This window comes from Erythrolamprus reginae, chromosome 1 (genome assembly GCF_031021105.1).
Source record: "Erythrolamprus reginae isolate rEryReg1 chromosome 1, rEryReg1.hap1, whole genome shotgun sequence".
In the NCBI taxonomy this organism is placed as follows: Eukaryota; Metazoa; Chordata; class Lepidosauria; order Squamata; family Dipsadidae; genus Erythrolamprus; species Erythrolamprus reginae.
Window position 1 is genome coordinate 214,608,934 of NC_091950.1, and position 27,330 is coordinate 214,636,263.

Sequence of the window (27,330 nt, forward strand, 5' to 3'; positions counted from 1 at the left end):
TGGAATGCACTTGATGGATAGATTCCTCTGCCCTGAAAATATTCCTTCCATAATCAGTAGTGGGCTGCAGCTGATACGGCCCAATACGGCATCCCAGTAAGGAAAATGGAGCTGTGCACACAGCTCAGCATCCCTGACGCATATGGGCCCACACCTGCATGACATTTGACTTCTTCGCATGTGCAGGAACCCAAATCTCATGCAAGGACACTCATGTATGCAAGATTTTGCTGATTTTTCATGTTGTTTTGCTTTTGTGAGCATCCTCACGCAAGATTCCTGCACATGCACCAAATCTCACATCAACACACACGCACTCACCGGGCACACATGTACACGTGCCAGTCACCAGGAGTGTACCAGTAGTGCTGGCGACAGTGAATCCTTGCCTGTTCCATATCCTTTAATTTAATGAGATTCTCAATAGTCTACTTTTGGTCTGATTTGACAGATGTAATGATCAATGATTCATGACCTCAAGCATGTTTTTTGGGATGGTTTATTTATTTAGCTTTGTTTAAATCCCATCTTTATTATTTTACCAAATAACTCAAGTTGGCGAACATACCACTACTCCTTCCTCCTCCTATTGTCCCTACAACAAGAACTTTATGAGATGAATTGTGCTGAAAAAGAGCAATTGGCCCAAAGTCACCCACCAGCTGGGTGGCCTAAGGCAGTACTAGAACTCAGTCTCCTGTTTTCTAGTCTAGCACTTTTGACACTACACCAAAGTGGTCTTTCTATATTAGTTCACACTTAAACACAAAAAATGTTCTCTATTTTTATTGTTGTCAGTAAAAAATATTAAATATCTTTGTTCTTATTGACTTATGAATAAGGTTGATTATTGTTAATGTTAGCATGTCTTGAAGCCTGTGTCCTTCAGCTGGTTCATTTTTAATTACTTTATATCTCAGCTGTTACCTACTAGTTGTTCTGCCGGCGTGTTTCAACCACCCGTAATTACAGGGTAATTAGTCCAGGAAGACACACACCTCACGATAAAAGGAAAACCCAAAAGTTTTTATAAACAGAAAAAGCTCCCTTTTTAAATGTCAAGGGGATTTTCTGGTACACCCAAGGCACAGGTTAAATGCAATCCAATTGCTCACCCAATAACTGGGAAATTGAGTCCAATTCTAAAGTCCAGAGAGTCCACACACACAATCCTGAACAGCAAAAAGCCACGATCTTGACGAAACAATGAATCAGATAAAGTGCCATGAGGCTAACACACCAGGCTGCACTTTTATCTGTAGCACTAATTACAGCAGCCCCACCCAACCACAGGTGGCCTCATTTTCTTTTGTAATAATCCTTCAGTTGTTGTCTCCTATGCATGCGTGGATGTGTCATTAATTCTTGTTCAGAATCCAGGGATGATACAGATGATTGATCTCCTCCTGGGCTGTCTGCCAAATTCCCCTCTTCCCTGTCACTCACGCTTCCTTGGTCAGAGGAGACAGATTCTACTGGAAGCAAGACAGGCCTGTGGCATGTGGATGTCTCCCCCATCTCCACCTCCACATTGCTTGGGGCAGGAGCTGGGCCAGAGCTAACCACAACACTAGTTATGCAAGGTTTACAAAAAAACCTCCTTTCTTACTATAGTACAGCGCTTTTTCAAACTTGGAAATTTTTAAAAGTGTGGACATCAGCTCCTTGAATTGCTTAGCCAGCATCTGTACAGTGACATCTTAATTAGACGTGAAATTGAGTAATTGTCAAAAGATATTTAGCAAATGAATTTGGATACCTAGGCCAGAAAGAGAATTTATGTTTGTGGGAATGCATTCTCACACATTAACTTGTTTGCTTTGTGTGAGAGAGAAGTACAGAGCAATATATATTTTAATATCCTCTGCATTAGAGATATCTATTTATTTTGTGTTGTGTCATTTGATTATTTGCTGCATAGAATCAGTCATAAAACACAGCATGAGTGTCATAGCAACTATTGAACCATCTCTAGTATGCAAAATTGCTTGCTAAAAATCACCTTTCTTTTGAAAATAGAGACATATTTTTTTCCTTGATGGTAAATTGTCAGATGTGCTTCCATTCAAAATCCAGGGAAGAAAGACCCCAACTCCATGTTAATAGAGAAATGTACTTTTACTAGATAAGAACTGATGGCAACAAGTTGAAAGCAAGATCTGAGGCGAAAAGCGCGTGAACTGCATATAGAAAGTAATCCCAAATCCTTCCATTCATAATCCCAGGACTGGCCATCCAATCTCAGTAACCCCCAGATGTCATGTGGGCACATTTTTAGGTGTGGAATATTCGCATCTGGTCTGCAGAAACCATTGACCTTGAGCTAGCTGTAAACATTTCCACCCACCCTGGCCATACATGATGATAACTTTCCTCCCTAACCCCCTAATCAGAGCCAAATACCTAACTTCCCCTCCTCATCTGTTTCTATGGCAGCTAAGGCAAGCAGGCCAGGTGGAGACTGACAGTTAACTAAATACCAAGGTGAATTTTTTCTCTTTTGATGATAATAAGCTTACAGTTACAAATGCAATCAGGCAGAAGTATTATAGCCAGCATCATATCTTCCTTATCATCTTAGGTAATAATATTTGTGGCTGTTGTTTTTCTGAGGAACCCTGCCTCTCTGCACTTCCTGAGTTCATATGAAGACATCTTCTAAATTTAAGAAGTTGCTGAAAGATTTGTATATCCATGGTACTCTTTGCACTTTCTCATAATGAAATAACTAGCACAAGGACTAAAAGATGCCAATGCTGTAATATCAAATATAAGAAACAGCTCAATGTAAGAAATAATCCAACTTGTGTACAAAATGATTGCAGTTATAAATGAATGCTTGGGATGCAAAATAAACAAGAAAAAAAAAGCCAAACCACAATGAAAAATCAGGCTGGGAAATAAGATCACAATGCTAAGATCAGATGAAAGTAAGCCAGAACACAATGAAAGCAAAGAAACTAAGAAGCAAGAAATCCAAACAATTCCTGATCCAGAAATATCACATAGAAGGAAGGCTGATTGTTCCATTGGAAATAATAAAGCACAAAACATAGGTACAGCCAAGATCAGCAGGTTCTATAGGCAGAATCTCTAATTTCATTTGACTCAGAAATATCTTTATCAATCCATTAACAATCCATTGATTATAATAAGGCATTTGACTCTCTGTCAAGTAAATGGATAATAAAGTGCTTAGAAATAACAAGAGTCAGTAGAAACATCAGAAGCTTTGTGCAAAGATCAAAGGCACAGTGGAAGACACAGTTGTTGATCAATGGTGATAGATTGGAAGATGTTCATATGAAGATAGGAATCTTTCAAGTAGATTCACTATCACTACTATTTTTCATTGCATTGGTTGCTCTGTCAACACTGCTGAACAAGTCAGGTTATAGCTATTAAACATCAAAAATCTGACAAACTATTAAGCTCATTTTCATGAATGATCTGAAGCTGTATGGAAAAACACAATCAGAAATTGGATTATTGCTCAACATTATCCTTTTAAATAGCCAAGATTGAAATGGAGTTTAGACTGGACAAATGTATCACTCTTATAATAGGGGGGAAATAATGAGAACTGAAAGAATCAAGATTTCCTAGCATCAAGAGTCTTGATGGAGAAGATCACTACAAATATGGGAGAAGAAGTGACAGAGTTAAAAGACAGATCAATCTAGAAACTCTATTAAGTCCATTTTAGGGATTCTAGGCTGAATTCTCTTTTAACTCCACCCCTTCTCCTTCAACAAATTAACTTCAAGCTGTTAACTTCATTGTTAGCAACAATGGTGCATTGGAAGATTTGCAAGAAATATCATTTGCCTACAAGCAAGAACTGGTGAGATCATAAAATAGAGAAAGTCATAGAAAATGAAGAAACTAAATTGTTCGGGGACTTTAGAATTCAAAAAGACAGGTGCCTGCCACATAACATCCCAGACTTAAGAATTGTCTATAAGAAAGACAAGGCAGTACCTGGAAATAGCAGAATAGATGAGAAAGAACTGGAGAAGATAACAAAATACAAAAACCTACTATGGCAAAAGCAAGCAAAAGTAGTACGAATAGTAAGAGATGCCTTGGGTATGATATGAAATAACTGCAACATGGCTTGAACACCATCAGCACTGACAAATTCACCATGAGTTAATTGCAAAGGATGGCTTAACTTGGAACAGCTTAAACCTGCAACTATACCTGCAACTATACCTTCAAAGAGTAGCTGCCTATCCCAGGTCCTTGGAAAGAACTTGATGGGTGGATAAAAATGCCAAACACAATCTAACTGTGTGGCTGACTATGCAGCCCACCAGAATAAGAATACATTTGTTTAAAAATAATATATTGATATGTTGTGGAAGAAAGTTGATAGATGCCAAGAGATTGTGCTGCGACTTATGCTGATATTTCCGGATTCCATATTTTAGGATCCTATAACCTAGACCTGGAGGTATTGAACTTTTTCAGCCAAAACTGGTTTTGCAGAACCTATTTGTGGAGTCTTTGGTGAACTCTGAGCTTAGTGCTCTTGTTGCAGACATTTCCTTACCAAACTAAGTAACATCCTCAGTGCACTGCTGATGTTACCTAGTTTAGTAATGAAATGTGTGCAACAAGAGCACTATGCTCAGAGATCACCCAAGAACCCCACAGTTGAACCCTGAGCCACAAATATTCTCTTCTATTGGCACCTGTTTGTTTGTGTGTTTGAAAAAAAAAAACCTTCTAAATCCCTAATCAAGAGATAACACTCAAATGATAGAAATTTAAATTATGTTTGAGTGAAAACACATTTGTTTATTTCTTTATTGGTTGGTTGTCTCTCATAGAATCCCAAAGTGGATATCTGGAGTCCACAGAAAATAATTTGAAAAAATGATGTCATATTATGGGGGCAGGACAAAGGGAGAGAGAGACTGGAAAAACATTCTTATCTGAGTCCTGGAGAGCTGCTGCCAGTCACTGCAAACAATACTAATGCTCTCTAAATGAGCAGCTATCCGATTTCACAAGATTGCTGTGGAATAAAATAGAAAAAGGGGTTTGTTTGTTTTAAAAAAAGTTTTTTATTTTTATTTTTGTTAACTCCATATTCACACATACATTATCGCATATACCATACAACCATTTGTATAACATATATTTTTGTATGTTTCTAGACAATCTCTATTCAATTCATGGTAGGAAGAGGAATGTTGCTTCCTAGATCTGTTCCTGTGATTGTGGTCCTGCTTTGCTTCAATTTCGACAGATCCTTTTGATTAAGGAGGAGTTTTTTCAGCATTTACTTTCTTTGTCTTTCCCCTTCCAGAAATATAGATTTATATGACTCTACCAGCAAGTTAGTTGTTACTGTAAATTAAGCCCCCCTCGAGTGGAAATATTACTGCATAAACCATTCTAAGGAATGAATGAACGAACGAACGAACGAGCGTTTATGGTTGTGAAGGATGGGAATTCGAGAAGCCCTTGCTGCTCCCCAAACTTTCCACTTCCGATCGGGGAGTTTGCTATCCGTTGGTGGCGCCGCTCCTCTCCGTTGTCGCTCCCCCCCACCCCCGCGTTGGTATCCCCTTGACACATCACGCGCAGGTCCCTTCGCGCTGGTTGCTGTCCACAGAAGGAGGTTCTGAAAGAAGGGAATCATGCGGGGCGGGAGGCGAGTATCCTGTCGTCCTTGGCTGCCGCCACCGCCGCCGCCTCCCCGCAAGCTGCGCTGATTTCTCCCCGCTTGGCTGCGGCCGCTGTTTTTGCAGCCATTTTGCACCAGCGGAGCCGGAGGCAGAGAGGGCTGCTGTGGCGGAGCGGCGACATGGGCTAAAACAGCTGTTGCGGCACAGGAACCAGCACCATGGTGAAGAGAAAAAGCTCCGAAGGCCAGGACCAGGAGAGCGGCCGAGGGGTTCCGCTGCCTATCCAGACCTTCCTGTGGAGGCAAACCAGGTAAGGGAGAATAGGGGGCGCTGCCGGCTAAACCTCGCTGGGATTCAAGGGCTGGGATTTCAAAGGAGAATTGCGTGCTCTTCACCCGCCTGTAGGTTCTGGATTCCAAGAGACCGAAGTCAGGGCAACGAGAAGCTACCTTTTCTTTAAATAATCCGCTCTGCTTAAGGGGGGCAGTCACTAGATAGCAGCAGAGATAAGGAAACCTCGGGTTCTCTGCCGCCCTCTACCGGTAGTCTCTATTAGGGGGCTGAGTTAAGATTAATTTAATTTAATTTAATTTAATTTAATTTAATTAGATTTATAAACTGCCCAACTCCTTCCGGACTCTGGATGGCGTACAACAAGTAAAAACAAAAGAAAACAATTAAAATCCCTAAAAATAAATCAGTCGTATCTTCTTGGTCAGAGCTGGATAGTGTTGCTCAACAGCCCTGGGCCTGTCAACAGAGTCAGGTTTTAACAGTTAAGATACACCCATGTTCTCTCCTTTTCTTCAGCCTGCAGCCTGATGTCTCTGCTGGCCAAGTGCCAGCACTGCATGCCATAAAAACCACTTCCTCAAAGGACAAAATAACTCTCAATACTATGAAATATATGGACTAAATGGTATGATTGGATTAGGAAAAAAAGGAAAGACTGTGAGATAATATGAGATGAAGATGAAGATAGAAGACTTTATAAATATAGGAAATATTGCAAATTAACAAAAATAATAGTGTATGAAAATGGGTGTGGATCTGTGTTACAATATCATGATGTTTAAAATGGAGAAACAATAAAAAAATTAAAAAATTGAAAACCACTTCCTTAGTGACCTCTAATAAGTCAGGGCTGCAGCAGGTGTCAGGGGATGTTGTGCTATCCATCCAAAGAAACATCAGAAAATCCATTTTGTAACTGGAGTCAACTGCCAGCATCGTGCAAGATGATGCAATTGGGGAAACTGTATCTGACCTTTGGAAAATCATCTCAAGTCCCAGGAATAACTTCCCCCCTCCCCCCTTACTCCTCAATTGAGTGTGCTTGGAATTGCAGCTTCACGAGGATTGAGAAAAGTCATACAGTAGCCATTACTAAAATGGTTCAGCAAAAGAATAAATCATCTTTTTGTACTAGTTTTAACTGTCTGTATATATGCATTGGCTATCTAAGAACACCCCTTCTTTTCAGGTACAATTGAATATTAACATCCTATAGAAACTCATCTCCAACTCATTAAAAAACTATATTTACCTATAATAAAACATTAAAAATGGCAAGAATGAATCACAACAGGTAATTCTAACATTTCTTAGAGATGCAATTTCCTAGTGTCTTCCAGCTGACATAAATACAGCTCAATAAAATGTTTATTTAATTCACCTAATTTATGATGATGATGATGATGATGATGATGATGTATGCACAATTTAAAGGATTTCATTGGTAAAACTCATTATATAACAAGCACTTGATACTTGATACTTCACAACAGAATGTTCAGCTCATTCTGGCTGACAATTACTTCAGTAAGATAAGATTAGTTATGGTATATATCATAGAAGATAATAAGGTTGAATTAAAAATAGCATGGCTCACTTCATTCATAATTACAGACTACACCTTTTCGAACTGGTCTGTGGACCCTTTTCCTGATTAGTAGGGATGGAGGATGGACAAATTCATACTTTTGGTACCATCTAGGTTTATCATTCCCTTCCCTCCATCAGACTTGATTTAGATGTTCATCATCATTTTCCAATGTTGGTGGGATGCTACATTATTTGATGAAAAGTAAGTATTACACAAATTAACTCAATTCAGGTAATTCTTTTTTTTAAAGGCATATGATAAACATCTTAGATAGACAGCTAGATGGTTATTCACTTCCTGCTGCTGACATTTTTGAGGCCTCTTGCAGTCCTTTCCTAATTATTAAAAATGTTAAGTGGCTGCAGAAAAAAAAAAAAATTAAAAATGCAAACTTAGAACTAGCACTGAGCATCTTGGGATCCTGACAATGAACAACCTTATCAATTTGCCGTGACATATATGTGGCTGGCCACATTTGTCATTACAACCATTTTGGGAATGGGCAAGCACCATCTTATGCCAATCAGCTTACTTGAACATGCAGAACACATGCTCAATATCTCCACTGTGTCTACAGACTCTACTGTCCAATCACATCACTTGTTGCAGATCTGTTAATGCTACTAGTTCCTGCTCATCTAGAACTTGGAGAATTCAGTGATTCCAATAATACCTGTTCCTGAATAGGATTTTTGTTTTCTTTAGCTGCAATCCCATCCCATATCTATACCATGTATAAAAAACAGGATAGGGCAGGGGTATGTAACTTCCTTTTGGTAGGTACAGAAGAAGAAAAAATGCTTTTCACTTTCAATGGCACAGGGAGATATAACTAATGATGTCATTATAATTTGGACTGATTATAATATAACTATTTAGCCTTTGGGGGAAGTGGTTAACAAGCCTAAATAGGTATAAATATTTTAAACTGTTCAATCCCTCTATCTAAAATATTGGCTTTGTTTTGGCTGGGTGCCGGAGGATTTTAAAATGATAAAATGAAACCCTCTGCTATAGTTAAGCCATCTATTTAGCATCTAACTTTCCCCTTTCCAAGATCCTAAACTTTATTCAAAATGGGTTCTGGAGCTCACATATCAGGTTCTGCACTTATAGTGTATATTTGCTTGTTATAAGAATTGTATCTTGGAAAATGTTGTCCATAGCAGCCACATAGAGATACTTACTAGCTTTATAGCATGGGATTTCAAGAGCCCTGGTTGGAGAGTGATTAGAAAGCAGTATTGCTGGCTAATTCTGCCCACAGCCTGGAGTTCAATCCTGACAGGCTCAAGGTTGACTCAGGCTTCTATCCTTCTGAGGTGAGTAAAATGAGGACCTAGATTATTGGGAGCATCATGCTGACTCTGTAAACTACTTAGAGAGTGCTGTAAAAAGTGGGTGGTATATAACCCTGAATGTTATTGTTATTGCTATTTTGAAAGGACATTATATATTTCTAACTGGTCATCTATTGATTAAAACACTCATATACATTTATATAAACTAACCATTGTGCCAATGAATCAAAATATTTAATTGTATACTATACATAAAATCCTGTCTTTTTTTCCAGTGCATTTTTGAGACCCAAACTGGGAAAGCAATATGAAGCTTCTTGTGTGGTATGTGATTTTTAATGTTTTTGATTTACTGATGTGCATGAATTGCTTGCTTCTAACATAAAACTCAGGAAGCTACGTTCAAACATACTACTCATTTCACTATTAATAGCTAAATGTTTTCTTCTTTAAATGTACTTTTTACTAAATGTAAATATTACGTTTTTCACAGTGATACTTGCAGGAAGAATCCATATATAATAAAGCTGGTCAGATTGGATTTGTCCCAAAGAAGTTTAGGAGAGACAACATTAGACATACAGTGGTACCTCTACTTAAGAACGCCTCTACTTAAGAACTTTTATAGATAAGAACCAGGTGTTCAAGATTTTTTTCCCTCTACTTAAGAACCATTTTCTACTTAAGAACCTGAGCCCAGAAAAAATTGAGAGCGGCACGTAGACCTGGCCAGTTTCCTGCCATTTCCCTTTTAATCCCAGCCATCTCGGGCTTTTCTGGGCTGCCAGAGGAGCCTTTCGGTGGCACTTAAGGAGGCTTTGGCAGTCTAGAGAGAACAAAGCATTTTCCTTTCTCTAGGCACTTGGAGAGGGAATAAACCAGAGAAAAGAAAGGCTCCCTTCGCTCTGGGCTGCCCAGAGTGAGCGTTTTCCTTTCTCTGGGTGCTGCCTCAGAGTCCCTCTTTTTCTTTTTAAACCTTGGATTTTTGATTTTTTTGTTTTTTGTTTTTATTCCCTCACCTCACCTTCTTCCTTCAGCAGCAACTGTCCTCCTCCTCTTCTTCCTCCGCCTCCCACCCAAATTCCGAGCTTTTATTTCTTTCCTAATAGGTTTGCACACATTATTTGCTTTTACATTGATTCCTATGGGGAAAATTGCTTCTACTTAAGAACGTTTCTACTTAAGAACCTAGTCACGGAACGAATTAAGTTCTTAAGTAGAGGTACCACTGTATATTGAATATTATTGACAACATAAATCCAAACAATCAAACAAAGGTATGGTGTTTTTTGTTTTTTTTTTGGAGAAAGAAAAAGGGTTTTACAATCTAGAAATGTCTTTTATGTTTGAAGTTTTGAAAAAGATGAGTTGTGGCTCTAACTTTTTCAATAACTACAAAGCATTTTAATTAAAAGGCTAAGACATTATAAATATTTTTATTAAATATTTGTTTTTAAAAAAATATGATTTTATTAGGACAAGCCAAAGGGGACAAACTAAAGATACCTCATCTCCTTCATTGTTTCTTTCTAATAATAGCATCATTGGCAATGAAAATATATTGAGAAAATAAAATTTCAGAAGTTAAACTAGCAATTCAAAAACATAGTAAAATTAAATTTGCTATCAAAATGAATATTTTATCAAGAGTTAACTTTCTTTTACAAAGGATTGGAAATAATATATAATGAACTACATATACTCTCCAACAAGGCAAGATTATGTTTAAGATTTTACAAGATTGAAAATAGAATTGAACAGGATTCAATAGGATTGAAATAGAATAATATGGGCTACAGAGTGGATTGTAATGGAGAAGAAATTAGCTGTATTCTTCATATTTTTATAATTAATTTATTTACTATTTATGTATTAAATTTGTATGCTGCCCATTCCTGAAGGACTCTAGGTATTTTACAATAATAAAAAACAGTATTAAAAACATTTTAAACCATTTGCTTAGTGTGAGTTCTACAATGAAATCTTGCTATTGAATGCACTCATTCTTGAAGCCAATTTAATGTATTAACTGGCTTATACTGTATGCAAATGCTTCCTTTAAAATATGATCCATCTCTTTCAAACATTCATTTGATTTTTTTCATTTAATCAGTAGCCTCTAAAAGAATAAATAGATTATTTTGATTATCTTGATTTTGAATTATTATCATTATTTTGCTCCTCATATTGTCTCTTTTTCCAAGTTCTCAAAACTATTTATCATACACTAGTAAAAGCTGTAGATAATTTCATAAAAATAAACATATATTTGGGCTAAATTGGGTTTGAATATATAGGAGTAGAAAAATATATATATATATGATATATTGTGAAAAATTTGCAAAGTTCAGAATAGAATAGAATAGAATAGAATTCTTTATTCGCCAGGTTTGATTGGACACACAAGGAATTTATCATTGGTATACATACTCTCAGAATAATATGTAAATTGTAAGTCAAGCCAGGCAAAATTGATACTGGGTTTTTGTTGATTATTTTAAAAAGCAAAAAATCATATAAACATCTTCCTCTTAAGATTTTGGTGGTTTCTTATATTATTGTTCTTTGAACAATCTAGTAACACACTTTCTTTGTGTTTATTTAGCTTTTGGATATTTCTGTATACTGTATATGCTATATCAAGGCCCCCCTGCGACTTACTAAATTACAATTCATCTAACATAATTTAGCCAAGAACAAAAGGTCTGGGAGTAATTTGAAGGCTTCTTGGGTCTCTTTATCCCAGTAAAATGGGAGAGAGTTTCAGGTAATAATTGAAAAGAGTTATGGAGGAGGAGATGTGAAGGCAATGCCTAGCCAATTGACAAGAGAATTAGGGCTGGGTACTAAGGGAAGGAGGACAGAGCAAATCTTCCAATTAAAAAGAAAAATTTCTGTGTAAGAAGCCAGGATTCCACATCTGGTAAAATTTTAACAAGCCAGTGTCCATAGAGTTTTAAGTAAAGATCTCACTAGAGGAAACTTCAGCAAGAATTCAACAAAACTCCTCTGCAATTATAGAAACCTAAGGAGTAGGAGGCAGAGAAAATTGGTTTTTATTCCTACTTGTTAAGATTGAGTGGTCTGAGGTATCTGATCAGATCTGTTTCAGAACAGATATTTAACAGGTCTTTGTAGCCTGAAAAACAAGTTAATTTATTAAAATAAGATGAATTTTAAACCAGCATATTCTTTAAAGGGAGGGGCTACTTTGATGAATAGCAGAGACATGCTATGTTTGGGTGAGACATAAAACATTTCTAGTTGTTCTCAAATTGTGTTCCCTTTGAGATAGGCCAAGTCAACTTCATGAGAAGTACTAAAACTCTACTTTATTGGTAAAGGCTATAATAATAAAATCTTGAAAAACCCAATTGTGTATTCCTTTTCCTCCTTCTTATACTAGAGAGAATTGCGACAAAACCAAATTATGTTTCTTTCTAATATTCTCACATTTTCTCAGCCTTAAGTCATGTTTTTCTAACCACTTTGTTCATTCATTCTCTGTGATTCTCTACAGAAAATTTGCCCAATGCTAGAATGTAGACTTGATTAGAGACTTACCCCTCAAAAAAGCATCACTATGTCAAAGACTTTGAATATACTTCTTGCTAAAAGTTCTATCTGAGGGAGTACAAAGAGATTTGTTTGATTGTTTCTTTGTTTAAAAACATTATATCTTTTAATGAAATGACTTGCTTTCAGATTTTGTGATTGCTCCATCACTGAGGCTTTTTTAAAAAGTCTAAAATGGTATTGGGCAGTGATGACGAACCTATGGCCCGGGTGCCACAGGTGGCATATGGAGCCATATCTGTTGGCATGCAAGCTGTTGCCCTAGCTCAGCACAAATGTGCATGTGTGTGCCAGTCAGCTGGTTTTTGGCTTGCACAGAGGCACTGGGAGGGCATTTTTGGCTTTCAGAGAGCCTCCAGAGGGATGGAGTAGGTCGTTTTTACCCTCCTCTGACTCCAGGGAAGCCTTTGGAGCCTAGGGAGGGTGAAACATGAGCCTACTGGGTCCACCAGAAGTTAGGAAGCAGATCATTTCTAGCCTCCAAAGCCCTCCGGGGGCGGGAAAAGCTGTTTTAGCCTTCCCCAAGGTTTGAATTATGGGTGTGGGCACTCGCCTGTGCGTGATAGCGTGTGTACATGCTCTTTTGGCACCCGAGGGGACAAAAGGTTCATCATCACTGGTATGAGGTCTCCAGCTTGAGCAAGGGGTTGGACTAGAAGATCTCCAAGCTCCCTTCCAATAACTCTTCTGTTATTCTGATTTATTGGGGGAAATGACCCAAGCTACATATTTGTGTATGGAACAACATGTGAATCTTTAGGATTATCAGTTCATTTGAAGGGGAAAGAGCACCAGATTAATTTGTGTCTATCAGGGTAGCAATGCCAGCATTAATTTTTTTTTCCTGTTTAGTATCCTTTAGAAATCCTTTTCTTATCCTTTAGAAATATCTTTGACTGAACAATAAATTCTTGAGTGCTAGCATAAGACAAAAATTGAACAATTGTAATTGCTGTGATTATAAGATAAGCACTCAACCATGGATAATAAACATATGTACCATTTAACATATAGACCCCTGCTCCAAAAGCCCTGAACCAACCAGTTCTCTGATACATCTACATGAAATTTAAAATGAGCCGGGATGGCGCAGCAGGTAGAGTACTGTATTGCAGGCCCCTGAAGCTGACTTTAGATCTGTAGGTCAGCGGTTCAGATCTTATCACCGGCTCAAGTTTGACTCAGCCTTCCATCCTTCCGAGGTGGGTAAAATGAGGACCCGGATTGTGGGGGCAATATACTGGCTCTCTTAAAAAATGCTATTGCTAACATGTTGTAAGCCGCCATGAGCATAGTTCCCTCTAAGCTGAGCAGTGAGCAATCGCTCACTTAAAAATCATCATCAACTCAGAGTTTTCCAAACCTGCCCAGAAGCCGAGAGGGAAAGAGTGAGAGGGAAGGAGAGAGAGAGGAAGAGAGGAAGAGAGAGAAACAGATAGAAAAAAGAGAGGAAGGAAAAGAGAAAGAAAAAGAATGGGAGTAAGGAAGAGCGAAAGAAAATCAAAATCTAGTTTGAAACTAGCTCAACTATTTAAGTGGCATTTTGATATTGATAGAGTTGCCCTATTATGAGCTCACTGTTATAGACACACAGTGCAGTATTTTATTTTGAAATTCTCTGAGGCAAAATAGGGTGGGTTTTTTATTTATTTGTTTGTTTGTTTGTTTGTTTGATCGATTATTTATTTATTTATTTATTTATTATTTCTGTGCCGCCCAGTCCCAAAGGGACTGCCGCTCAGACACTATACTTTTCCGCCCACCCCCCCAAAAAAATTAGAGGGAACACTGGCCATGAGTCTAAGGAGAAGGGCAGCATAAAAATAAAATTAAATAAATAAATAAATAAATAAATAAATAATAAAAGATAAATGCATTCAGTGTATTCTTTGCTGATATTTGCTACAAGAAACAGTAGGGCAAAAAGTCACATGCAACATCTGCCTTAGTAGATTCTTTTGGTAAGTTTATGTTTGACTGAAAGCAGCAAAGTGCATAAAAAAAGAGAATATAGTAAACAATTTTTGTCCTTTCATTTCATTGTTAGTCCTTTGAAAGAGTTTTGGTTGAAAACAAGCTGCATGGTCTTTCACCAGCTCTTTCTGAAGCCATCCAGAGCATTTCACGCTGGGAATTGGTTCAAGCTGCCTTACCACATGTCCTTCACTGCACAGCGACTCTGCTTTCCAACCGGAACAAGTTAGGTCAGTGCACATCTGAGATTTTAAAAACAACCGTGGTTAGACATTACTGTATCTTATCAATTATTATTAAAATGGAATAAATAATGTTTTAAAGTTCTATGACTTGCATTTCAGTTCCATTAGAAAAAGGGAGGGAGGGTGTGATTTCATGCACATTTGCTTTTGTGCAAATTATGTCACAGTAAACTGTGAGGGCAAGATTAACTGATTGTTGTATAGAAAAGGAACTGCAGTGATGAAAGAAGAAGAAGAATGGTGTCTTAAAGGGTTTGATAATGGAGAGCCTTGTCACGGGGAGCTGCTTGGGGATCATTGAATGATGCAGTCAATCACAAAAATGTGATAGAAAGACAGCTGGATTTTAAAACAGTAAACACTAGTGATAACAGTAAAAATATTATCAGCAGTAAAAGTCCTCAGGAAGCCTGCTTATATTTTCACAGCAAAGATTAAAATATAATTAAAAATGTGTTTTCAATAGGAAAACACATGTCTTATCCATCCAGCAATACAGTACTGTACAATGTAAATACAAGATAAAATCCAAGAAATGTTGTTTAGATGATACCTTCAGAAATATTAACTGGGTTTATTAGAGCATAGAAAAATTGAGGTGTCTATGTTTTAGAGATAGCTTTAGGAACGATTTAAAGTAGAATGGTTCATGTATTGCCCTGTTGGCATAAAATGTAGTAGCCAAGTACAGTGTCTTTTTATATGATCAACATGGTCAACAAATAAGGAGATTCATTTAGTTGACTGCTGGTTACAGTATATACAGTAGCATGTGCTTGGTAAACAAGTTGAGCAGAGCTTCTTTTCAAACTGCATGATTTAATCACTCACAATCTTTTTTCATCTAGGACATCAGGATAAACTTGGTGTTGCTGAGACAAAACTCCTTCACACTCTACATTGGATGTTGCTAGAAGCACCTCAAGACTGCAGCCATGACCACTTTGGAGGATCAGGAGACAGAGGGTCAAGCTGGAGAGGAAGCAGCAGTGCCTTTATCCACCAGATTGAAAACCAAGGATCTCCAGGGCAATCAAGATGTGACAGTACCAATGAAGAAGAAGAGAACAGCAGAAGGAAGTTCTTTCAGAATTCAATGGCCACTGTTGAGCTTTTTGTGTTCTTGTTTGCTCCTCTGGTTCATAGGATTAAAGTAAGTGCCTAAAGTGGCTGTAAGGACTGTAAAGGGGATGGAATATTTGGTTATCATAAGTAATTATTACTTAGTACATCTGGTGTTTGATGGATGTAGTAGGTGGAATGCAAGACACTCTTAGTTTGATTTTTTTCTACTATCATCTCTCCTTTTATGTTGCATTTATTAGGGAATTAATTAATTTATTTGATGTATACATGGGTAGTGTGAAGTAATTGCAAGATTCCCCCCCCTTTAGTTTTCCCCAGAGTTTCTGTCTGCTATAAATAGAATATCTTTAGAAAAAGGTGGTATATTTTAGAGAGTCATTGAAGCCATGTAGAAGTTTGCTTGTGCCACCTGAGTAGTGCAAATGGGTGTGGCAGCTTCTTGAAACTATGGAAAAGAACTGTGTTTTTTTTCAGGATGTTTTCTGTCCTGTGTCCCTTCACTGTGACTTCAGCTTGAGAAGGAGACAACACAAACGCATCCCCAACAGCCTGTGAACACATGTGTCACTGTGAACACAGGCACAGGTTGTTGGGGATGAGTCTGTGTTGTCTCCTTCTCAAGCTGAAATCATAGTGAACGGACACAGGGCAGGAAACATCCTGCAGAAAACACAGTTCCACAACACAGTCCTTTCAGCAGTTCCAAGAAGGTGCCACACCCATTTGTGACCCTGAGGACACTGACAAACCTCCAAGTGACCTCAACATCTCTCTAAAAGGATGCAAATGACCAGCTGTCTGCAGGGAATATAAATCCTTCCATTCCCCACCATCCAGTCAGAACTGGAGAAGCTTCTTGAATAAAAAGTAAAACATCTTCAAAAAGAAGAAGAAGAAAGTGTCTTGCAAAAGCACCTTTAGGACAAAAATATGGTAATATTACTGGACATATGAGCCGGTTTTTCACAAATAGCATCTTGATATTCTTGCATTATCTCTATAACTGAGCCATGACTTCTGTTGCTCCTTCCTTACTTTCCAAACTAGTCATCATCTTTGTACAAAACCCTGTTTACTTCTCCTTGGGCTCATTTGTGCTATTCATCTGGAGATTGGAAAGCTTAAACACTAGCCTTCAAAGCACACTGAGGATTATGAAAAAAGCCATGAATTATTGTCTGTATTTCTTAGTGAGACTTAGTCATAGCTGAGGTATCTAAAGTGACAAAATACCCTTAGCACTTTTGATCATATTTTCTGTTTCTGGTTTGAAGAGTGAAGGCTATGCAACATGACCATGTTCACATGACACAATTAGCAGTGCCAGGATTTCCATAAACTCCCACATGCAATTAATTTATCCAGCAATTACCGTACCCCTTATGTAATTTGTTTTAGTTCCAAACACACTGAGGCTAATATAAAGACTTCTAAACTTCTCTGTCTTTTTTGAGTCCTAAAGAAGTTCACCAAAGTGGGTCTTTTATCACTATTTATCTCTGCTATTGTTTTGGTTTCTTCCCCTTCATTGTAGCTGTATAGGAGATTAGAAAGAGCAAAAAAGACTAAGATGAATACCAATTAACTCCAGTGATAATTTTGGTTGTACACCTCCTTTTGTTTTTAATAAAAAAAGTACAGTATTGCCTTCCAGGGGATATATTGCCTGTACTGAAAAGACAATGTAACTAAAGTAGAGGAGGGAGAGATGGTGGAGTAATCTTGCTTCATCTTAATGTTTAATTTTTGCTTATATTTTAAATAATTACAGTAATTTTTAATTAGATTATCTAATTAAAAGACTAGCTAACCTGGATTTTGGTAAAGTCAGATTAGTGCCCTATCTGATTGGGTTAATTTGGAACCCTGAATAGCATTTTTGTTTTAAAAAAATAATCAGCTATAAAAATGGAACGTTCTACACATATATCATTTTTCCTTAGAATAATTCAACAATTCGCTGTATTCTTATTTTTAGGAATCTGATCTGACCTTCCGTCTTGCCAGTGGTCTTGTCATTTGGCAGCCAATGTGGGAACATAGACAGCCAGAAGTCACTGCCTTTACTGCACTTGTTAAACCCATCAGGAATATAATCACAGGTTTGTGTGTTTGTATGTGTTTGTGTGCATGTGCATGTGAATATGCGTGTACAGGTATACATGATCGCACGCTAAAACAAATCCTTTTCCATCTATATGCATACTAAAGTTATTAAGACTGTTGGATCAGTATAGGTTTACAATATTATCTGCATGCTTTTTTAAAAAAAGGATGACAGTGACGAGAGACTTTCTATTGCCTGCATTGTTTTTACAAACAGAATTCCTAGCACTAAGAGTCAAGCTTTTCTGCTTCTCCATTTTTAATATATGTTTTCCTGGTAAAAAGAAAGAAGGAACGTTTTTTGAGAAAACTGTCTGCTTGTGTTTTTTTTAATTAGTCTGATGATAGAGATAGATTGCAACTAGAGGATACATTTGTGGGATTTTAAAATCAAGGTGCCCTTTAAAATCTAACGAGTCACATTCTGAGGATTATATAAGACAAGTACTAAATTATTTGACACGTTCCCATTCATAGAATTTGACAGGGGGCATGTTTCACATTCTTTATGTACTCGTACTGATGGCATGAGTATAGCTTTGTTGAGAATCTTGGCAGACTGAAATACTGTATATGAATTCATTTGACTTAATGGTAGTGGAGTAACTGTATTTTATAATTCATTGATTATAGCAGTAACATGGAGCTTTCTGGCCTGGTTACTCCATGAACTTCCAGAAATATAGGAGACCATAAATACTGTCTTGGTTAGCTAATTAATGTTGAAAATGAATCAGATCAGGGGGCTGCATTTCACATAAGTAATGGGTTTTTCTTCAAATCCACTGCATGAATAAGTAGATAGCAGGTGAACTTAAAGGATACGGGGCAAGTTGAGGACCACAAGTTACATACTGTAGAATCTTCCATCCAAAGTAGCCATTTTATGTAGCCCAATGGTAGACAAATATATGAAGGACATGTGTAGGTTCTGGCTTACCTCACTGCCAGTTCATTTCCTGATGTGCTGTGTGGATGCACATGCATGTGTAGTGCTAAAAACAGCTGCTGCATATGCGCAGTGCTAAAAAACAGCTTCTGCATGTGTGCTGAAGCAAAAAAAATGGTGGCACCTATGGTGCTGCTGAGAGAGAGGATTCAGGGAAGTGGCCAGCCTGAGTTGCTGTCATTTCTAGCAACCCAGGCCGCCAAGTTACTACTGGTTCTATAAAACCGTTTTGAACCAGCAGGAATCTACCTATAATGAAGGATCAAAAAATGGGAAATATCAGGAAGCTATCAGCCACTGTCAAAGATTATGTCCCAGCATCTTAAGTACAGTATTAATAGTACAATGTAACTTATTATCAAAATAAAGTTGTTTCCAAGCTTCACACAAAAAACAAAAGCAAATGTCATATGCAGTGAGCCAATTTTTTTATGGTAGTACTAAAGAAGCCCAGTACGTATATTTAACAACTCTCTCCTAAAAATCCTAGGTACCATTAATCACTTCTTATAGATCTTTAAGGAGCTGAGTCTACAATTTTAACTCTGATCTCACCCGCAATAATGTCTGCCCAATCTTTACAATAAGATGCAATTAGATTCAGTATCCATAATTCTCAATTCCCCATTATATAGTTCTGTATTGATTAAAGAGGATAACTAGTTACTCATATATGATTAAGAAGAGTGGGTCAGTTAAAGTATAGTCGGCTATCAGAATTGCTAAAGCTTGATTCATGAAGCTTCTGTACTAACAAACTGTTGAATTTGCCAGCAAAGAGGAGTTCTCCAATCAAAAACCAGAGTCATACATGTGAATCACCCAATTTGGATGCTGAACATACAGAGGTAATCACTGAGGTTATATTGGGGGGGCTTTTGGGGGGGAGTATTAGGAATCAATGGTGAGAGCAGGGTAAGCAAACAGAACCAGAAGTTGCCACTTGAGCTCGTGATTAAGTACTGTATATATTTAAAATGGTAGTTCTATTGTAACCATTGACAGAAAATGCAATAAAACATCCCAGTATAAATATTTATTGAAATTGAAACAGCAACCTACCAAAAAAGGGGGTCACTTGTGTATACAGACCATCCTTGGCTTTCTCCATGAGTCATCTTTTGCTCCTGGCTGGTCCTTAAAGGACCTCCGGACACCAGGAAATGTGAAATAAATTAAGCAAGTCAATTCTCCCTGCTACCAAGAATTGAAGATTTGGGGAAAATTGCACACAATTCATGTCTTTTAAGTTGAGGTGTTGAAGAGCCCATAAACCATTTTAATCAGTGCCTGAAGGCTTTCAGGGCAATTATTTGTTTTATTTTTGTTTTACCATTTGTGTTTTGTTGCACCTAGGATGGCAATTTTTCATCTAGGTTATATTATTTTAGAGTGCAGATGAAGGGCTTATAGCACAGAATACCTTGCTGTCATACTGGTAGGAAACTTGGCACTCTTATGCACCAGTGTCCCTGCAGCAATTCCTTTGAGGCTTCCAGGCTCTGCATCTGACATTAAAATAAACAGAAAAATAAGTGGGAAGGTGGAACGCTGCAAAACACAGTAGCCATCAAAAGCATCAGTTCAAGCATTCTTAGAAAATAAGCATATTTAGCGATGAAAGAATGATTGACTGCACCCCATTGTGTGATCTGCAAGCATGCTCACCCAGCCAGAAAAAAGGAGCAAGCTAACCTGGACTATTAGGAAACATCTTATGAGGGTGGAGGGGATGACGGGGGGAGGGGGGCAAGCTTCATACCTGACCTTCCTCTAAGTATTTGTGGCGCAAAAAATGAATAAGTGTTTGCATGTTTTATTTAAAAATGACATTCTCTTGATGGTTTTGTTCTTTAAGTGACATATAATAATTATAACCATTCAAAATACAGCAAATGGTATGAACCTTTGCCTGCTGTTGGAAGTGATATAAGTGTGATGTAATCATCCCAGGGAGAACTGGGACTTGATGTATGGTACATACACATTATTTTCTTTCCATGTCTTATCATGTCCATTTGTTTGCATTCTACAAGTTCTAAAAATAATTTCAATTTATTTCTAAGACTAGGAAATGTAATTCTTCTTCCATCCTAACTTTCAAGACAATATCTGGTAATTTTCTTGCTTGATTTAGTAGACACAAGAGCAGAGATGGGTTCCTCCCGATTCCACCCAGTTCTATAGAATTGCTAGTAAACCAGGGTGATGTCACGGAAATTGTTCTGTTAATTCCAGTCCATGGTCGCTGGCATCTTTTTTTTGGCTGGGTTTTTCCCCCTATTTTTTGCTGGGGTTTGCTTCTGTGCATGCACAGAAGCTGAGTTTTCGCCACTGCGCATGTGCATGCCCCTGTACAATGCACAATCCATGCACAGCCATGTGGCACGGGAGGAAGCGAACCTGCGGCAAGGTAAGTTAGAACCCACCTCTGCTCAATACTATTGATTCCCTGGTGCATCTGCACAAACTGCATTTTGACCCTGTTTCTTCCTGGCCTGCAGATAGTGTGTGAATCAACAGAATCAGACTCCATTCCACTAAGACGAGCCTTTCTGGGCTGCCACCGTGGAAACTCCATTGATGGAAACAACTCACCCCAAGGCTCTCAAGAGAAAGGAACCTCCTATCCTCGGTAGGCATTCTTCTGCAAGGTTGAAATTTGTCAGTTTCAATTCGATTAGTTCAGCAGAGGGCAATTTATGAAATCTTCCATTAAAGAGAATCAGTTTGGTGCAATGGTTAAGGCACCAAGATAATTTTGTACTGCTTTCCTTTCCTTTATTCTATATCATCTTTCTCTCCAAAAGTCCCTCTGGAAACCCTAATATTGTAACATATTTAAAGTACACGTTTTTCACAGCAATTTTTTTTTATTTTGAGCAGCGATTGCTGTAGTCCAGTAATACAGCTGTATCCAACCAAGTGTCCTGACAGGGGTATTGGACTATAATAATACTTATGCTCCTCAATCCCCTAGCCATTGTGGAATTGTAGTATTGGACACCTAAAACACTTTGTCACACTTCAGAGGCTGAACTTAAAACATTTCATTTATATATATATTTTATTTTAAAAAAGGAAAGATACAGTGGTACCTCATGATACGAACCCCTCGCCATACGAACAACCTGAGATACGAACCCGGGGTTCAGAAATTTTTTGCCTCTTCTTACGAACATTTTCCATCTTACAAACCTGCCGCCGCCGCCAAGAAGCCCCACCGCCTGGCTGTCACATTTGAAACAGCCGGGGGGCTTCTCAGCGTCCTCCTGAACCCGAACGCCAAACCCGAACTTCCGGGTTCGGCATTCGGGAGGCCACCGTGAAGCCCCCCGGCTGTTTCAAAAGGTGACAGCCGGGCGGTGGGGCTTCTCGGCAGCCTCCCGAATGCCGAACCTGGAAGTTCGGCAAAAGTTTGGGTTCGGGTGGCCGCCGAGAAGCACCGCCGCCTGGCTGTCACTTTTTGAAACAGCCAGGGGACTTCTCGGTGGCCTCCCGAATGCCGAACCCAGAAGTTCGGGTTTGGCGTTCGGGTTGAGGAGGACGCTGAGAAGCCCCCCGGCTGTTTCAAAAGGTGACAGATGGGCGGCAGGGCTTCTCCCGAACTTTTGCCGAACTTCCGGGTTCGGCATTGGGAGAACGCTGAGAAGCACCCGGCTGTTTCAAAAGGTGACAGCCGAGCAACGGCGGTTTTTTGCTTTTTTTTCATTGCACGCATTAATTCATTTTACATTGTTTCCTATGGGAAACAATGTTTCGGCTTACGAACTTTTCGCCTTACGAACTTCCCCTGGGAACCAATTAGGTTCGTAAGACGAGGTATTACTGTAATTGTTTTGTATGAACTGGAGGATTTCTTTACATGTAGAGCCTGAAATGAAACACATCTAAGTACTTAATTTCCTGTCCTGATCTAACCAGTGAATGCCTTATTTGCTAGGACAAATGTGTGACCAACCCTGTTTATCAACCAGGATCCATAGTTCACACAATGTTATTGATCAAATTGTTGAAATGTGGCACCTGTAGCTTACTAGGGGGAAGTCAAAAGGCTGGTTGTGCCTTACAGAATGATTTAAAAAAAACACAGGAAATCAAATTGGTATTTCCTATGTACAGGGTCCTTCCCCCCCCCACACACACATACATATGCAGGTTCAAATAGAGCAAGGCATTCAGTCTCTGAAACTGAGCTAGGTGGTCACTATGGCAATGAAGCTGCAGGCAGGGTCTCTAACCTGCGTCATTAATGTCTCTTCATTTGCTGAACTCATTGATCACTCCAAACGGAACTGGAGAGGGTGTTGCCTAGCAACCAGCAGGAACAGAATAAATGTTGTTTGCTCTACTTACCGATTCAGCTTTTACACAATTATTTCTGTCCTTGAAGATAAAATTCAAACAATCATTACATCCTGGCCTTTAGGGAAAGTGTGCAATCACTGACTCAGTGAGCTTAGTGTGCAATTAAAATTAAGTAGAAAAAAATTCTACATTTTAAAAATTGCTTTAAGAGAGGAGGGGAGAGAGAAACAGAAGTGGAAAAGTGGGGAGGAGAAGAACCAAAAGTAATTTAGGAAAAAACCAACAGCACTGACTCCAACCAAATGATTTCCAGACCTACTTTGTTATATTTAATGCAGAAGACAGAATAGAGCTATTGCTAAAATGAAGTCAAGATCTTTTCCAAAATTCCTGAGGAATTACATATCTCACTACTTGTACTAACAGAGGTGTGTTACCTGATTTCTTGTGTCCCATAAAGAGAAGGAAGTCAAAATATATGCCAATGATTTAGCTGCAAGTCAGGAAGATGAAAACTGTCATCATCATGTAACTGCTTACCAGTAATACAGATAAATAAATTGTAGTAATTTTTCCTTGTCATATACAATTTCTTAATATCTTACCTATCTCTTTGAAATAACATAAGGATATTTACCTAGAAATGCTGCTAAGTAAATATAACACATCCGATAAGGTCCCAGAGGGTTGGCCTTCTCCATGTCCCATTGGCTAGATAGTGTTGGCTGGCGGGGGCCAGGGGAGGGCCTTCTCTGTGGCAGCTCTGGCTCTCTGGAACCACCTCCCCCTGAGGTCCATGTTGCTCCACCTTACTGATCTTCCAGAAGGCCCTGAAGACCTGGGGTGGCTGTTGATATACCATCTTGATCTGACCACTAAGGATATTAATTTTCTTTTAAAAAATGGTTTTTAGACTGTGTTATATTGTTTTTATATTGTTTTTTATATGTTGTACACCGCCCAGAACCCAGAAGGAGTGGCCTATAAGTAAAACTAATACATAATAATGTTGAAGTAATATAAATGTTTACAACATTTATTTCTTCTAGTAATCCAGTTGCATTTTTATCCATTTATGTATGCTAATTTTTCTTTGAGCTAATATATTTATAAGAACACATAAAAAATCTAATATGTTTACAAGAACACATGAAAAAAGTTTCACTGAAATAATAATTACCATATTTTTCAAAGTATAAGACACTTTGGACTATAAGACACACCAATCTTTTTTGGGGAGGAAAACAAGAAAAAAAATCTGCCTCTGCCTCCTAACAATTTGCCTCCTTGCAGCAAACAGAAAACAGCCCATTTCAGCTTCAGCACAGCCTGTTGGTTGGATTGGCATCCCAATGATCAGTTGTTCACAGGCTGCCAGGAATGCCATAGCCAATTGCTGCCTCTGCATGCCCCAATTTTGGTGGTGGGCTACATTTGGTGTATAAGATACACCCCAATTTTCACCCTCTTTTAGTGGGGAGAATTGTCTCTTATACTAAAAAAAAAAATAGGGTATTTGTAGAATTAAAAGAATTCAAGCAATAAGTAGAATGCCAATTTTTATAAATTTCAATAGAAATGTAATAGTTTGTAGGAAACATTGTATATTGATAGTCTATTCGTTGACTGTTCAAAGTTGCAACAGTATTGAATAAGGAGCATATTTCAGCATACTTTCAGTCATATGATTGTGATTCAGCCACTGGCTCACATTTACAAAAGTTATAGCATCCTCCAGGTTCATGAGTACCATTTGAAATTTTTCTGCTGGCTTCGTGCAAGCAAATTCCACAAGGACTAGATGGACCATGAGGTCTTTTTCTGCCGTCAGACTTCTATGTTTCTATGTTTCTAAGGAAGCCAGCACTAGGTTCCCGTCCTGCTGCTGTTTTCATATTCCATTGCACTGCCTGTACTGTAATGCACACCTGCCTGCAGACTCACCCCCATAGTGCCTGAATACACATACCACACTCCTTGTATGGACTCCTGCCTCTTTGGCTTAACAAATCCACACAGTTCTGGGATTACGATGGTAATGAGGACTGCTGTGATTGCCCATAACTAAGTAATGTAGTCATGTGACATTGTACCGTATGACCACATTGCTTAGCAACAGGAATTCTGGTCCCAATTGCCATTGTAACCTAAGGACTAAATGAATTTGTCATGCTATTCAATTAACTGAATACTCTGTTAAATTGCCAAATAGTACAATGATAACAATAGTTCTTATTTTCATAGATTTAATGTTACCTATGTTTTCTTTATGAAATGCTTACTTTCTTTATCTATAAAAAAGGAGGTACGTACGTAGGTATGTATGTATGTATGTTTGTTTGTTTGTTTGCTTGCTTGTATGTTGAAGTATAACTCTGTAACTGTCGGGATTAGAAGACCCCCTTACCTTAGACAAGGCGCTCAGCCCGTGAGGAGTGAGCCGGGAGCTTCCAGAGGTGATGGATAGTGAAGTACAGACAAGCATGTTCGAATGAACAAGTTACTTTTTATTAGAAAAGTATAAAAACAATAAATGTCTGAAGAGACATGAAAAGCACATCCTCTAGGTAGGATGTATGGAGAAAAAAGATGTCCTCTAAATAAGGACCGCCCTTCTTCTTGGAGAAGAGACAGGATGTGAGCAAAAGGTTACATCACACAGGAGGAGCTACCTTACTAGACAGAATTAACTCTCTAACTACTGGATGTTTCTCAATGTCATTGGGGGCTGGCAATTTCCAGCGTGACACCCCTTCTTTGTCAGTCATCAGAGACAAGAGGGACATCAGGACATCAAGACATCAATTCACTTAAGGCACAATTTGTTGGTGAGGTATTCATGTTGATCAGCTGGCAATGGCTTATTCAGCAAGTCAGCGATCTGCTCAGTAGTAGCCACATACTGAAATTTCACGAAACCATCTTTCACCTTCTCTCGGATATTTTGATACCGGATGTGAATGTGCCGTGAACGAGCTCCAACAAATTCAGCTTCAGCAATGAATGCAACTGAAATATTATCCTCCATAATAACAATTGGTGTCATAGGACCTTTCCAAATACTATCAATGAGAGGAAAAAGAGACATTAATGCATTACAGCAATCAGAAACACATGCATATTCAGATTCAGTTGAAGAGCAAGAAATAAACTTCTGCTGCCTAACTTTCCAAAAGAAAGGACAACCATTTAAAAACATGATATAACCAGAAGTACTTTTTCGTGTTTCTGTGTCACTTGCCCAGTCAGCATCAGCATAACAAATCACTTCAGGGTACTCAACATGATCTGGCTCAAGGTACAGCTTCTTGCCTTTCGTGAGCTTCATGTATTTGAGCAGCTTCTTTATGCAAGACCAATGAAACGTGGTAGCCTTTCCAACGTATCTGGACAGTAGATTCACACTCAGTGAAATGTCAGGTCTCGTCCAGCTGCTGATGTACAATAGCGATCCAATCACTGACCGGTACAATGTTTTGTTCTCAAAATCAGGATACTCTTCTCGGGTTAACCTGTAAAAGTCAGTTTGCATAGGAGAACGACAAGTATGCGCATCAGACATGTTACAATTTTGCAAAAGCTGGTCAACCTTACTTTCTTGTGAAAGAGAGAACCCCTTCTCAGTTTTCTCAAACTGAACACCTAGATAATCATTGATATGCCCTAGGCTTTTCAAGGTGAAATGTTTCTCAAGGCCCTTAGCAAAAGTTTGACTAGTGCTTTCATTGAGACCTACATAACCAATATCATCAACATAAACAAGAACAATTTCATAAGTCTTACCTTGCCCTTTTGTGAACACGCATCCATCAGATTCGGACTTAATAAAGCCCATTGAATTTAGCTTTTGGGATAATAATTTGTACCAGCAGAGGGCGCTCTGTTTGAGGCCGTATAAAGACTTGCTCAGAAACCAAACCTCTCCTTCTCGGTTCTGGAATCCAGGAGCACCCTTGACGTAGATCTCTTCATTCAGATCAGCGTTCAAATAGGCAGTCTCTACATCAAACTGGAAAACTTCTAAACCCAAAGCAATAGCAGTGATTAGGGCAATCTTGACACTTTCATTTCTGACTGTGGGTGAGTATGTGTCTGTGTAGTCTTCCGGATAAACTTGAGAAAATCCTTGAGCTACAAGCCTAGCTTTGTACAGCTTTTCCTCATTAGGCTTTTGTTTGACTTTATACACCCAGCGTGTGCCAATAACTTTCTTCTTGTTAGGAGGCTCCACCTTCTGGAACACATTAAGTTTCTTTAAACA

The 27,330-nt window shown here is 38.5% G+C and overlaps 1 protein-coding gene across 1 annotated transcript in view; it reads left to right on the forward strand.

Moving 5' to 3' along the window:
* Nucleotides 1-5,857: 5,857 nt before the first annotated feature.
* UNC80 (unc-80 homolog, NALCN channel complex subunit) overlaps nt 5,858-27,330 on the forward strand; it is a 199,091-nt gene continuing 177,618 nt past the window's right edge. Inside the window, exons 1-7 of the mRNA XM_070737780.1 lie at nt 5,858-5,949; nt 9,101-9,149; nt 14,449-14,605; nt 15,469-15,773; nt 17,685-17,808; nt 19,536-19,609; nt 21,257-21,396. Of these exons, the coding sequence (XP_070593881.1) occupies nt 5,858-5,949; nt 9,101-9,149; nt 14,449-14,605; nt 15,469-15,773; nt 17,685-17,808; nt 19,536-19,609; nt 21,257-21,396 (941 nt within the window). The remainder of the gene's footprint in view (nt 5,950-9,100; nt 9,150-14,448; nt 14,606-15,468; nt 15,774-17,684; nt 17,809-19,535; nt 19,610-21,256; nt 21,397-27,330) is intronic.